Below are 15,441 nucleotides of genomic sequence, written 5' to 3'. Positions count from 1 at the left end.
TTGCTTGGCAACTCTGTCAGCGAAAGTCACTGCTGGTCTAGCAGACAATGAAGGATTATTTTCCTCAGTAAAATGCAGAAAAGGGCAATATTTCAGGAGGAGGAGTGGGATTATATCTTCTGAATAGAGACTACTCCATCAACTAAGGTAAAATCTCGAGAATCTAGGGCTCAAATTTCTCAGCCTCAATAAGGTCCTCCCTCACATCTCTACCCCAAGTTACAGAATCCATTCTTTAACAATTAAATCTTTAATTTAACTGCCAACACTTTCTGAGACTTGGAGTTGAATTTATTTTATTATTCATCCAGTCTTATAATAAGGGGTTGGGTGTTATTTGAGCTGCTCAAGAGAAGACCAGTACTTCAGAGTACACTTAGAAACTTTGAAATGTTTTGTGTCTGGATCTGGTCAGTTTTATCAATGAGTTTACTGTTTCCTTCACTATATGCTCATGTTAGAAATTGTTTAGTTTTATCATGGAGAATATTTTGTTCTCTTGTCAGTTTATCTAGAGATGGTAGGACCAACCAACCAACATCGTCATTTTTTTTTTTTTATTTTTCACAATTAGTCAACAGCTTTATATAGAGAGTCACCAAGTCAACAATTGATGAATTAGGACAGTCATATGCATTTGGCTCCTTAATTTTGTAAAATAAATAACTCATATCAAGAGCTATCTGTACTTTCAAGCTTCAAGGAAAGGTTTCAGTAACTCGAGGGGCTTCAGTAATTATAAGAATTGTTGGAAAACTGGAAAACCTATTGAAGATACTTAAAAAGAATCCATGCTTATACTTCTGTTATTCTAGGACCACACTTGATACCAAATTCTGATTAGTCATGGTTCTTTAGATAAGCATGAATTCTAGTATGAATCTATTTGTCCTTAAATAGAGATCTATAGACACAACTATAAATATGTAAATTAAAGCCTTTATTTATAGCTTTATGGGAAAAGTATACATTGTAAACACTTTGTGTTCTGATTTGAATGACATGTTTCAACAATGTCTTTTCTACGGTTGGGTTAACCAGAAGATGGTAAGAAATTGTTTTGAGACTGTTTGACCCTTGAATCAAATGTCTTGTCCCTGGAAAGTTTGCACTTGGTGCTATATGAGAACTTCCAGCTACTCCTGGACACTGGTCCTAATACACTCCCGGAAAACCTGTAGTTGTTTCTTTTGACTATGCCTAGCCATAATTTAAAGGGACTGAGATTTGTGTGAGTTGTCTGTTCTCATAGGCACCAAGGGCAAGATAACTTTGCTATTCAGAAGCTTAAAACATTTGAATAAAGTAACTGGAGTGAGCTAGCCAGTTTTTCCAGGAAGGCTGAAGTCCTATGGGGAAAATGAAGACTTGGCAACTTGGTAAGCTTCTCTCTCTCCTCTATAGTACATATGACAAAAGTCATATCATATCTAATGAATGAACATAGACTGTGGTCCATCTACACAAATCCAGTCGCTTTTCACTTTATAAGGCTGGGTGGCTCAAGTGGTTTTCAGTATTTATCAGAATCCTAAAGAATTAGGCTAGAATACCAGTGAAAGAATGGACTTGACAGTAAGAGTTAGAACAAGCAGGAAGAGAGGGCAAGCTTCCTTCTTCCATGGAATTTACATAGGCTGCCACCATCCTTTGCGGCCCAGATTAAAGATAGGTGTTTTAATCTCAAAAGAATCAGGTAAAAAGTGGATTTTCCCATTTCAAATGATTTAACAAAGACAAGACAAAAATGAAACAACAAAGTAATACTTCCTCCCTTGTTATGAAGCTGCTTTGGTTTCACTAAGACAAATACTATTCTAGATACTTTAGAGCATGTGGATACATTCATAGACATACTGAAAAATACTCATCTGCATGTGCAATTCTGAAGCAAGAAAGTAATCATCATAAGAATGAAGGCAAAGGAAATGTGGAAAGGCAATCAGTACAATGAGGAAAATAGTTAAAAGGGAAGATATTTAGTCTTTGTATGTGGTGTGTGATGGAAGATGAATTTTCATTTCACATAATATGGCAATGGTCTTCCTTGCTGGGGCACAATGAGTTCTCTGCAGATATCAAAAAGGCTTGTATATACGACTGGTACAGGATGAGCCTGAAGAAGGCTCATGGGTGGTGAGACCAAGTGGGATTGAATCTACCAGGCCAGTAGGCCTATATAGAAAACATGCATTTTTTATTTATGTCACAGTGAAAGAAGTGTAGCATGTGATTATTTTAATCATTTTACAACATATTCCATTTCTAACATGATAATTTATATCCTGAAATTTTGTGTTCCTGTGAAAGAAACAAATAGCAACCAGAGCAGGCATATTACATGGCTGCCCATTCCGTTGCTTTAAATTATATCATCCAAATGAAGATATGCCTGAGTGTGATTAGGCCTTTAACTAGAGCATATCTGCAAAGACAACAGAAAAATGTGAATGATTCAACAACGTGGTGAGAATGAATATTTACCGGCACTCTGGGCCAACATAGTCTACTGGTAAATATTTTAAAAAGGAACCTTAATGAAATTAAGAAGTTAGTTGTAAAGCCCAAATTTCAAAGTTTTCAGAGTTTTGAGACAACTTATTTTCTTTCATGAAATAACTTAAAATAATATTAAGAATTTAATTAATATTATATAAAATACAATCAATTTAAATAATAAGAAAAGATAATACAGTAGCCCTTGGCTTAAAGGTACTACTACTTTCTATTTCTGTTTTTCCTTCCCTTTCTCCTACTTTCAATAAAAACTGCACTAAATCAACTTCTTTCCTCTCTCTGTCTGTCATTTTGTCTCTTCCCCTTTTCTTTCTCTCCCTATTCCATTCTCTCTCTTATCCTAGAGATCAACTCTAGTGACTTGTCCATGATAGACACATGCTCTAAGACAAAGTGGCACCTACTCAGGTTAGTAAACTGCTAGATAGAAATTTTTCATTCACATTAAAACACATAATTATTTTTGTACAAGTCTTAACTCTGACTGTCTAGAAGTACCTCTAAGCCATTTAAACACGTTGGTGTTTTCCAAGACAATCCTCATATAGAAAGAGTTTCAGGGGCTAATGTGTCTTCTGTCAACACTGAGGAGGACTAGAAATACTATCTAGAGAGGGCTTCTTTGAATGCAATATTAGTCCATGCCTAACTGAATGCCATAATAAATATATTTAAGATTTCCAATTCGATAATTTAGTAATGTTTCTTAAGATGGTTTCTATTTTGAAGGAATTTTATAAAACAAGAATAATATAGAAAAATTTTTGCTAAAGTAAAGCACTTTGGTTCAAATATTTTGAGCCAAACTGGAAGAACATAAATGACTAGAATAAATGAAAAAAAATAGCTACATTAATGAAAATTGGCTTTTTAAATTTAAATCCTAATTATGTACTTGTAGGGAGCTTAATCTCTTTGGGTACAGCCTAGCAAATTTGAAAGGTTTAAGAAACAAATGTTACTGTAAAACATTATGGATATTATTGAAATGTTATTACTTACGTAAGCACTGTGGGACCTCTCCACTCCAGGTACCATTGCCTACACAGGTCAGAACGGCAGGAAAGGACAGCTCATATCCTGCAGAACAGATGTAGCTAATACTAAAGCCCCAGTCGAAATTTGTTCCTTCCAGCCTTCCATTAGAGATCTGGGGAGGAGTTGAGCAGGTAACAGCTGCAATTACATTAAAAGTAATTAGACACAGCTGTTGAAATACCCTCAGTGTGAAATAAATATATAATTATCATTAAGAGCAGCATATGTGCTATTTAACCTTTTGGAGGACAATACAGTGTGGCATGTTTTATTCTCCTGTTAGTTTTCTTGCAAGATCACTAAAATTTAACTCTGGAGGAAGATGCAACATAATGGCTACTAGTTATTTTTACAAGATTGCAAGCTTCCTAATAAAAGAAGGTGAGGGCAGAGAGGATGCTCTTCCATCGGCTATACTGCAACTGATGACAAGCTTTTTATCTTCTATAATATTATTTCCCAAGGACCCTGAAAGAGGCTGATGAGCTGGGTGCCTTGGCTGGATTAAGATTCAGCATTGAACTTGGGGATTTTTTTTTAAAGCAATTTTAAAACTTCTTGTTTTTCAAATATAGACAAGCTGTTTTTCTGGTTACAGTATCCAGTATACATAGTGAAAAATTACAGTTTCATATTTTCAAGCCTATTGTATTTGTAAACACATAATTAATTTTAAAATTTAAGTTTGCTTAGCTGGTGAAATTCCCAGACAGAGGAATGTTGAAAAGTGTGAGATATAAGAAAAAGAGGTAACAACCTTCTAAGAATGGAAATGAGAAGATTCTGTAATTGATGACCAACAATGGGGACAAAGATATTTTTGAGTGTGCTAATATGTCAATTTTCGTTATAAATGCTTATGTGTGGATCATTAATGTGAACCACATATACATAGAATTAATATGCACACAATAAAATGAAACTATATCTGATTTTACATGATTAATGTAATGATAATGAAATGGAAACACATTGCAACCATTACATTTGTGAAAATACAAGTTCTGTATACATGAACTCATCAACTATTAGACACAAAGGGATATATGAATAGGAAACACCAATTATTAAAAATAAAGCTATCATAAAACTTCGTTATATGATATAAGGTTTCCTTAATTGACAATAGCTTTTTCTAAATTAAGGCTTTTTTTTTTTTTAACATCTGTAAAAGGATGGCCTTAAATAGCTGAGAAGATTAAAGTTACAACTTGCTCAGGTGACAGTATTTTACAAATCTCCACTAGTGTAACCATTAGTGTTGAGCATGTAACAGTGTTGTGCTTTGTTTCATGCTGGGCTACATCTCATCATCACTACTCAAAATAAAAATAAATTTGATAAAGATACAATTTTAACATATCTACATGTTACCTTAGGACTTTAAGAATAAACCACCCAACATTTTGGTATCAGAAAAATAAAAGGGGGGCCAGGATATCTATATACTTAAATATGCATAAAAATACAGGAAAATAAGTAATGGCTATAAATAGGCAATGTTGAAAGAACTATTTACATACCTCTACATGTTGGCATGACTCCACTCCATGTGCCATTAGTTGTACATGTTCTAACTCTGGATCCATTTAACTCTATGGTATAGCCTGGCTGGCACATGTAGGAAACATTTTGCCCAACCACAAAATCATCTCCATATCTCAATCCATTGGCTGGTATACCTGGGTCTCCACAACTGATGACTATCAATATCAAATGAGAAGGACAGACAGTTAACAAGGCCCATATTTAACTCCCAGTACTAAGCATAAGATACCTCTAACATATATGTAGGGAAAATAGTTACCATGATCATTTTTAGCCATAAGACATAAGCATATGCATATTTAAAGAACACATTGGCAGGTCTTAATTTTAATAAAAAAGACTTATTACAGATATTGTGTGTGTGGTTTAAAATTGTTATTTAGACCATATATATATATTTTTTTTTAAATATCAAGATAAAATCAGATACTAAAGACATATGATATCTATGTTACTCTTCGTGGCCAAATTTCTCATAACAAACAGCTCATTATCAACTTAGGGTGAGACCAAAGAATACACATGGAGGGACCCATGGCTCCAGCTGCATATGTAGCAGAGGATGGCCTTATCTGGCATTAATGGGAGGGGAGACCTTTGTCTCTGTGAAGGCTCGAGGCCCCAGCATAGGGGAATGCTAGTACCAGCCAGTGAGTGGGGGAGCACCCTCATAGAAACAGGGAGAGGGTAGAATAGGGGGATTTCAGAGGGGAAACTGGAAAGAGGAATAACATTTGAAATGTAAATAAATAAAATAACAAATAAAAATTTAAAAGAAAAAGAATTTGCCGTCCCCAGTGGAGATGACCTTAGCAAAAATACCCAACAGTAGGAAAATGAAACCCGAAGAGACCACCTCCAGTACATAAACAGGGCCCCCAGTGGAGGGATGGGGTCATCAACCCACCTTTCAAATTCTTGACCCAAACATATTTCTCTCTAAAAGAAATGCAATGACAAAAATGAAGCAGACTGAAGAACAGTACAGTAACTAGCCTAACTTGGGATCCATCTCATGGGAGGATTCCAAACCCTGACACTATTCCTGATGATATGTTGTGTTTGCAGGCAGGAGCCTAGGATGGCTGTCTTCTGAGAGGTTCTACCTGCAGATGACTGGGACAGATGCAGATATGCACAACCAAACATTGAACTGAGGTTGAGGACCCCCAAGGAAGATTAGAGGAAGAATTGAAGGAGCTGAAGCAGATGGCAACCCCAGAGGAAGAACAACAGTGTCAACTAACCTGGACCCCTGGGTTCTCCGAGAGTCTAAGCCACCAACCAAACAGCATACATTGTATGTAGTTGCTGGCACAGATGGCTGCCTTACTGGCCTCAGTGGGAGAAGATGCACCTAATTCTGTAGAGACTTAATGCTTAGGAAAGGAGGATGCCCCAGAGGGTGAGGAGCACCCTTTCAGTGGGAAGAAGAACTCTGGGAGGAGGGACAGGCAGGGAGGGCATCGCTTGGGATATAAATAAGATAATTAATTTTTATAAAAGAATTTACAGTCCCCATCTTAGAATGAATGTGCTAGGGTTATTACGAATTGGCCTTGTGAATCCCAACCTTTTATTTAATTTTTTAAATTAAAAATAAGAGTATTCCCTCATATAATACATGCCAACTACGACCACATTTTCTCCTTAGTCCACTTCTCCTAGCTCCACAAAACCTCCACTCTCTCACAGATCCACTCCCTCTCCATTTTCTCTTCTGAAATCAGCAGGCTTCCAAGAGACAACAGCAAACAGGACTAAAACAAGATACAATAAACACAGCAAAAGCCATCATCTGGAGACTGGACAAAGCCACCCAATAGGAATAAAAAGTCCCAAGAGCAGGAAAGAGTCAGAGACACACCCACTTCTACTGTTAGGAGTCTCACAGAAACACCAAGCTAACCTCCATACCATATAGGCAAGAGACTCTTTGGTATTGAAATCTAGTAAAGTGAGACATTAATTTGCTATGCCTTGAACCTTAGTTATTGTATTATTTCTGGCTTTCTACATTTGCACTCACTTCCGCATTCAAAGTGGGCAAGAATGTGGTGAGGACCTCTATATATCAGTGCCAAAGGTGTCCATTCTTATCCTGGCCTCATCCTAGGAATGGAACTTGGAAACCCAAACAGAGCAAGGAATAAAAGCCTGTGAGTATCTGATAGACTAGAGCACTATCTAGGTCATGGGTCATAGTCCTTAGCTCGTGCACATTGTACCAGTGGGCTTTAGTTACAAGAGACAAAAATTGAACAGACAGAGAATTGTTATTGCCATCGATGAGGACTGAATTCTAACTGCAGAATCCTTATTCAACATGGGCTTTGTATCCAACACAGTGAGCTATTAGCCATGCTATATGCATATACAATAATTCATTTAAACTGTTACTAGAAAGGCTTTGACAAACACTTTAGAAGCAGAGATCACACAGAATGTAATTCTGAAAAATAAACATAATAATAGGTCTTATGATTCATAAAAGTACAAATTGTTTGAAGTCTTAAAAATAATTTGAGAAATGAATTAGTTGATAGATTTTGGGGCAGCTAAGAGAAAGTAAAATGTAAGTTATGTTCATGAGTTTGTGGGAACAAAATATCACCTAATATGGTTCATCCTGATTACTTTACTTCTCTTCTTAATAGGGTCAATAACTCCACAGGTAAATATTTGCCTGAAGGCTACCCTTCTCTATCTCTTTCATTCTTTTCAAACTAAATTTGCCTAGGATTTGAAGATTCAAGTTACTTACCTAGATTGAATTGAGAAATAAAACACCATGACACTGTGATTAAATTATATTTATAGTTTTTTTATTAAGATTAACTAATGTTAAGTTTTTCGTATAATGATATTCTTTTGTGCCTACAGAGAATTTAGAGTATGAATATTGACATTTAATCTGAAAAATAGTATTTAGGACATCCCATATATAATCCCATATATAATATCAATAAAAATAATATGTTAAAAAGACAAAACAGATTTGGATAAAATAACAAATAATGCTGAACATTACAAAAAATAATTCTTTTTAAACCTTCCAAATTTACTGTCATATAAAAATGGCAACAGACTTTAAACATATTTAATTTTCCTTTAGGTTATTTCATAGTTTTACACCAGATTTTTTATGGGGACTAACGGAATCATCACAGAGTCTTGATTTCAGAACAGGGCCTTTAACAGATTGAATTAGAATCTTAGACAGAAAGAACAAGCATGGAGTTAGGAAGGCACAAAAGCTTAGATGCATCCACCACAGGAGAAGACAGGGCGGTTGTTTTTACCTAACAGTGAGAGGGACCTCTGAGCACTGCAGCAGCAGCATTAATGAACATCTGACAATAGAAGCTTCAGAAGGGTTTGTTCCCTGACTTCCTAACAAAGCAAAGGCCAGTGGAAGAGTGAGTATCCATTAGCAACAGTCTTGCTAAACAGCACCTGCTTGGCAAGGCAATTCATTCACTAGCAGCTTGTTTGCAACTACCAAAAGAGGCTCTTCCCTAAAATTAGAGAGATCAATAAGCCACAGTGAATGATATGGGTTTTCTATAGAAAGTCTTCAGTAACTACCCAAATCCCTAAATGTGCACATATACTAATTGATAACAAGACTGACATTTCTATCTTCTTGTATTCTCAGAGAATAGTATAGTGTATGTATCACCATTAGAGATTAAATATTTGTTTATGGAATTTAAGCATTCATGAGTTTAAAAGAAGTTATTGAATTGCCAGTCTAAGATGAAACCAACCAAATCACATTGTTTTAAACAATTCAATTAATTTTGTGGAATTAGTCTCATTCCTTTTTATTCAATTGATGCTCATTTGTTACTATTTATAATAAGTCTAGAACACATGATCTCTACACTACAAATAAAGTATAAATGTAGTTTATTAATTTTGCCACATTAGATCTATTTTTTGTTTTACTTCTTTTGTGCACATATAAATGTGTACTTTGAAATATAACACATGCTTCATAAGTTTCATGTAGTTAACTTTAAAAGAATATGCAATATTATACATGTTTCATCCATTCATTAAAATGAAGACCCAAATACTTCATTTTAATATTTTATATTTCCTTATTCAGATATGCATTCAATTTATTTTGTACAACCAAACTATTTTTTGTGTTATTTCTTCTTCACTATTATAAACAGTGCAGCAAGAAGTGTTTGTTGGCATGTCAAATACGTAAGTGTTTTGTCAACATCAGAACATAATACTACTGTATCAAGAAAATGATGTTAAAACTTCTGTCATGTAAAGTTTCCAAATTTATATATTCTCTCAATTTAAATTTCAGTATCCTTTTCAAATCTTACAAAGAGACAATAGCTTAATCTCAAAATTTGCACTATTAATATATTGTTTCAGATAATTCCTGACTGTGGTGATGGGTTTTATGTATTTGGAATATTCTGGAAAGTGTCTAATAACTACATGCTTTCTTCCAAAACAGGGCTTATTTTGAGGACTAACCACTAAATATGTATCCTGACTTTGACAAATGTGCTCTAGAAAGTAAAACTAGCTAAGGCCAAGAATGAAAGTACTGAGAACTAATACCCCTCCTTCAAAGGGATTAGATCTTATCTTAGCATCCATTCACTCTGCTTTATGGTTATTCATCATTTATTCCCTTCTTGGCAGATTAGCCCTGTGTATCTGTTGGAAGAAGAAGAAGAAGAAGAAGAAGAAGAAGAAGAAGAAGAAGAAGAAGAAGAAGAAGAAGAAGGAGGAGGAGGAGGAGGAGGAGGAGGAGGAGGAGGAGGAGGAGGAGGAGGAGGAGGAGGAGGAGGAGGAGGAGGAGGAGGGGGAGGGGGAGGGGGAGGGGAGGGGGAGGGGGAGGGGGAGGGGGAGGGGGAGGAGGAGGAGAAGAAGAAGAAGAAGAAGAAGAAGAAGAAGAAGAAGAAGAAGAAGAAGAAGAAGAAGAAGAAGAAGAAGAAGAAGAAGAAGAAGAAGAAGAAAACAAGACAAAAACCCCAAACCTCTGAAAGGTTTCATTATTCTCTGTTGATGATCAAGACGAAGCAGCAAGGGTCATTTTCCTGCTGACTGCTAGGAATAAAAGCCTTAGAATCCTTATCAGTCAACTTGATTTGTTAAATGGACTGTCTCTGCCTCAGATGAATAAGACCTCCCAGGTGTATGGCACTGGGTATATGTCATGTTATAAGTGGAAATCTTAGTTCATAAAAGAGGGAGGGAGGGAGGGAGGGAGGGAGGGAGGGAGGGAATGAAATAAAGAGAGGGAAACATAGACAGTCAGAGAGATGGAGAAAGAGAATACGGGAAATTTTTTCCAAGGAAATCAAATCAATAAATATTTTTCTGTTTTTCTTATTTCTTTTTTTAGATCTGAAAGCTAATCTATACTCTTTTTCACAAAACTCCATGCGCACAGTATGTAGTATGGGCTTCAGTTACTAGGTGTACATATGTCTGGCATACATGGAAATATACAGATACATTATCAAAACTTGCATTTAAATAAGTATTTTTTTCTGCTTTTTAAAAATTATTTTAATTTGAGGAATATAAGTATGTCACCCCATGTTGCTTCCTTCCTTTAAAACCTCCTGCACCTCCTTGTTCTCTTTCAAATTTATGGCTGTTTTTTATTAAATTTTTTACATATATGTGTGCATATATTACTGCATCTAAATTTCTACATATAAAGTCCTCAGTCTGTATAATTTACTTTTGATGTATGATTTCAGAGCTGTCCATTAGGTACTGGGAAAAAAACAGTACCCAACCCTAGGCTGGGTTTTGTTTATGCGTATAATTTCATCCATAGATTCCTTTGCTCGTGTTATATGCTATTTAACTGTGTAAACTGGACTATACAATATAGTCTTTAATCCACAAGAAGAAAACCAGAGGTTTTGAGAAAGCTGACATTCAGAACTGGCATTATTGACTTTCAAAATAGCTATCAATTACTTCTATAATAGTAAAGTACTGTCACATGAATCCTAGTGATACATCAGACTTCCTTGTCCTAGGTATAACAAATCTTCTTAGAAATAATTTTGATTGTGCTTTTAAAGCATCTTGTGTCTTTCATTCTCATTGTCTGGTGATTCCAAAACACTTGATGCCCCTGGAAAGGGGAATAGAGCAGGATAAAGTGGGGGAGGTTAGGGAAGGGAGCACCCTCTTAGGAGGAAAGGGTGAAGAACTTCTCAAGGGGTACCTGGAAGGGAATCAACATTTGGAATATAAATAAATAATTAATTAATAAACTAATTATTGTGTAGCACTGAGTTCTACATAGTCAGGAAGTCCTCGAATGCTGCCATTTCTCTGCTTTTGACCTATGCAATACAAGTCTAGAACAATGTAGAAAGTTATAAGACTCTACTTAGGGGTCACTTACATGAATAAGAAGAAATGTAAAGCATGGATGTTAATTCAATTACATATCCATATTGAAATGCTGTCAGTTCATTCATTGTTTTATTGTAGAATTTTAGAGTGCAAATTTCTTTTTTCTTCTTTTTTTTTTTTGAAAAATTTTATTAGATATTTTCTTTATTTACATTTCAAATGCTATCCCCATTTCTGGTTTCCCCTCTGAAAACTCCCTATCCCATCCCGCCATCCCCTGCTTCTATGAGGTTGCTCTCCCACCCACTCACTCCTTGCTTCACAGTCATGGAATTCCCCTATACTGGAGCATTGATCTTTCACAGGACCAAGGGCCTCTCCTCCCATTGATGTCCGGCATCTTCTGCTACATAAGTCCCTCCATGTATACACTTTGGTTGGTGGTTTAGTCCCTGGGTCCTCTATGGTGTCTGGTTGATTTATATTGTCCCTGCTATGGGGTTGCAAACCTCTTCAGCACCTTCAGCCCTTTTTCTGACTCCTCCAATGGGGACCCTGTGCTCAAGTCCAATGGTTGGCTGTGAGCATCCAGGTCTGTATATGTAAGGCTCTGGCAGAGCCTCTCAGAAGACAGATATATCAGGCTCCTGTCAGCAAGCATTTCTTGGGATCCACAATAGTGTCTAGGTTTGGTAACTGTATATGGGATGGATCCCCAGGTGGGACAGTCTCTGGATGGCCTTTCCTTCAGTTTCTGCTTGCTATTTTTCACTGGAATCTCCTTGCTTCTTTCTTAGAGATAAAGTTTTTCTGTTCATAGCTTAAGTTATTATGACTGAATTAGCCATAATTTTGCCAATACAATGGTCAACCTATAGCAAATTCCCAGGCTTAGTAAAATTGATAGTTGAGTTACATTGTTCAGCATGATTTTCTCTTTAAAGTATTAATATAAAACAATGTATTTTGTAGTTTCAACTTCATAAATCCTAATTGGTTATTTTCAATAATTTCCCCTCCCTCTACTCATTCCAGTTCTCCCCACCTACTCCCATCTAGATCCATCTACTTTCATTATCTTCTTAGAGGGGAAAACAGGCATCTAAGGTACAATAATAAAATAAAGTATAATAAGATAAAAATAAAACAAAAAAATCCCAAATAAATTGGAATAATACAAAGCAAACAAACATAAGGAAGTCAGCTCAAGAAAACACATAAGAGACAGTTATAAACATAGAGACAAACTTCTTCACACTCTGAAGAGTCCCAAAAATACAAAAATTGAAGCCATAGTATATGTGAAAATACCTATAGGAGAGAAAGAGAGACAGACAGAAAGACAGAGAGAGAGAGAGAGAGAGAGAGAGAGACAGACAGACAGACAGACAGACAGACAGACAGACAGACAGACAGAAAGAAAGAAACAGAGAGAGAGAGAGAAACTCTGACACAATGTTATGAGATAGAGGAATCTCCAAAAATGCTTTTGTATTTGATTCTATAGCTCACCTCCTGCTGGGCATGGACCTACTTTTTCTGAGAAACCATGAAGAAGAACAAATAAAATGTTTAGAAAAATATGATATTCACTAAATGTGTATCCTCCCACTATCTTTCCATTCAGGCTTCCATTTATCTTACCTTTCTGGCTTCATTTTCTCATTCTTGCTTTCTTTATTTGATCTTGGCTTTCCATTGTTTGTGAATAAACTCAAGGTTTCATATGGGTATGGCAAGAACTATACAACTGAGCTATATGAAGACACCTACAAGATCTTTCTGTATCAAGGTGAGTTCTCACAAATAATGACTATGGTTTTTTTTTGGGGGGGGGTCAAGACAGGGTTTCTCTGTATAGCCCTGACTATGCTTTTTAAGCACCAAAATGAATATTGGTTTTAGAGAGAATGGAAAAGGAAAATTGAAACCATTATAATGTAATCTGATGAACTGGTATAAAATAATTATTCACAAAGTGGTATTAAATGATATAAAATATGACTGGTTTTCATTGATTCCTCTTTCCTCATCCAGTCGATATAATACCTTGGTAGGGCTACAAATTCTTGAAATCATCAGTGTATAATTTAATCATAAACATACATAGTCTTTTAATCGCAAAGAGTTAACATTTTTAAAAAAACTTAATACAGTTTTATATATTTTCATTTTAGAAGAATTTTGAATATTAAGAAAAACTTACTTGTACAGTTGGGCAAATTTCCAGACCATGTTCCGTTGGCAGTGCATTGTCTAACAGAGGGTCCTGAAAGGATATAGCCTTCCAGGCAAGAATAGATGACAGAACTGGAAAATGTTGTACCATCAATTCGAAAGACTTTTCCATTTGCTGTTGTTCCTGGATTACCACATTGCACAGCTATGAAACAAAAAGTTAAGGAGTACGTTTAAAAGTAATGCAAATAAAAATCCTTCTGCCAAGTCTCAATGACTCCTGTTCTCTTTATCAAATACTAAACTTCTCCAAACTTAGCAGTGAAATACCTTGATAAGTAGTTGAATCTCAAGATGAATCTGTCTTGATTTTTCTGGCTTAGTTACTATATTTCAAATCGAAATAATATTTTTAAGTTGTTAGCAGTGTTAGAATTTTTATTATGCCTGTTGTAAAGGAATTGTTTAAAAAGAGTTTTCTCCAAACATCAAGAAAAATTTCTTTTGCCTAATAACCAATTCATAAATAATAAGAATCTATTATGTTTGTAATTCTTCATTACAAAACATCTTTATTCTTACACATAAAATTAAATATTGTATATAATCATGTATCTCTTGTATAAAATATATAAAATTTGCAGTGTTACAATTTCTGTTTAGGCAAATGAGCACATCAAAAGATCAGTGTAAGTAGAAAGCAATTAATCTCTAATAATTAAGTGTCCAATAAAGAATCACATGTTGTAATAGCTTTAAAATGTAAAGAGGTGATAAAAAAAATATATGCACTACATGACTCAGCTATAACACTCCTCAGAATAAGCCTAAAGGACTTAAGATCCTATTCCAGAGATACTTCATTTGCTACTTTATTTACAAAAAACTAGAACATGAAAACACTAAATGTCATTCAACTGATGAGTGGATAATGAAAATTTGGTATATGTTCATAATGGAATAATATTCAGAGTAGAGAAGTAAAACATATGACCCTTACAGATAAATCTTTGGAACTAGAAAATATTATATAGCATGAGATGACTCAGCCTTGCCTCAGGATGCCAAACACTAGAGGTCCTGGCTTACTTGTAAATCATACCCTCAAAATCTCTAGATCTGACTACATCACATGATATTTCACCAGAAAACATAATACTGGGGGAGTTCTTAAAGAGAATAGTACTTTACAGATGCTATAAAGTGGAAATGGAATGTGTTGAAGTGGAGATTTACCTAGAGAGGATAAAACAGAGGGAGAATGACCAAGGTGTGATGTTTGAAAGAAACACCAGAAACTATGTGTTTATTTAAAATCGAAATATATATGTATATATATGATTGATATGAATGATTTGCGATGATAATGTTCCCCCAAGAGCCATCAATTATGTAAACAAAATTCCCAGTGCCAGGCATAGCAAATCTCCTTTTGGATTGTTGGTCAGAGGGTTTCAAAAGACCCCAATCAATATATGCCATTGCTAATGATCTTGTTTTCCTCCCAGGAATTGAGGGTAAGAACAAATTGCTGAAGATAATACCTGCTGTGAACATGTAACATAAAGGAAGCCAGCTGGAAAAGCCCCAGAAGTCTCCTACCCAAAGACTCCCTCGTATAGTAGCAGAAAAAGCTATGCAAGTTGTCAAGGAAAACAAAAAAATCAATAACTAGAATGACAAGATACACTGAAAGGTGAATCAGCACAATATCCATCCTATGGGCAACCCACTGCCATCTAATTGGACTTAAGGCCAACTCTGTAAGAGGAAATTCATAATTGTTGTTGTAAACCTACC

At 35.4% G+C, this 15,441-nt stretch overlaps 1 protein-coding gene across 3 annotated transcripts in view; it reads right to left on the bottom strand.

Moving 5' to 3' along the window:
- Csmd3 (CUB and Sushi multiple domains 3) overlaps nt 1-15,441 on the bottom strand; it is a 1,262,970-nt gene that overhangs the window by 36,376 nt on the left and 1,211,153 nt on the right. For all 3 annotated transcript variants that reach the window (XM_029469819.2, XM_021183659.3, XM_029469820.2), the window contains 3 exons: nt 13,670-13,846; nt 5,079-5,258; nt 3,520-3,693 (listed from right to left, as the gene is read on the bottom strand). In XM_029469819.2, coding sequence (XP_029325679.1) covers nt 3,520-3,693; nt 5,079-5,258; nt 13,670-13,846 — 531 coding nt within the window. The remainder of the gene's footprint in view (nt 1-3,519; nt 3,694-5,078; nt 5,259-13,669; nt 13,847-15,441) is intronic.

The sequence above is a fragment of the Mus caroli genome, unplaced genomic scaffold, assembly GCF_978045245.1.
Source record: "Mus caroli unplaced genomic scaffold, Mus_caroli_1 scaffold_16, whole genome shotgun sequence".
NCBI lineage: Eukaryota > Metazoa > Chordata > Mammalia > Rodentia > Muridae > Mus > Mus caroli.
Note: the sequence above shows the minus strand (reverse complement) of the source record. Positions and strands in the feature narration are given on the sequence as shown.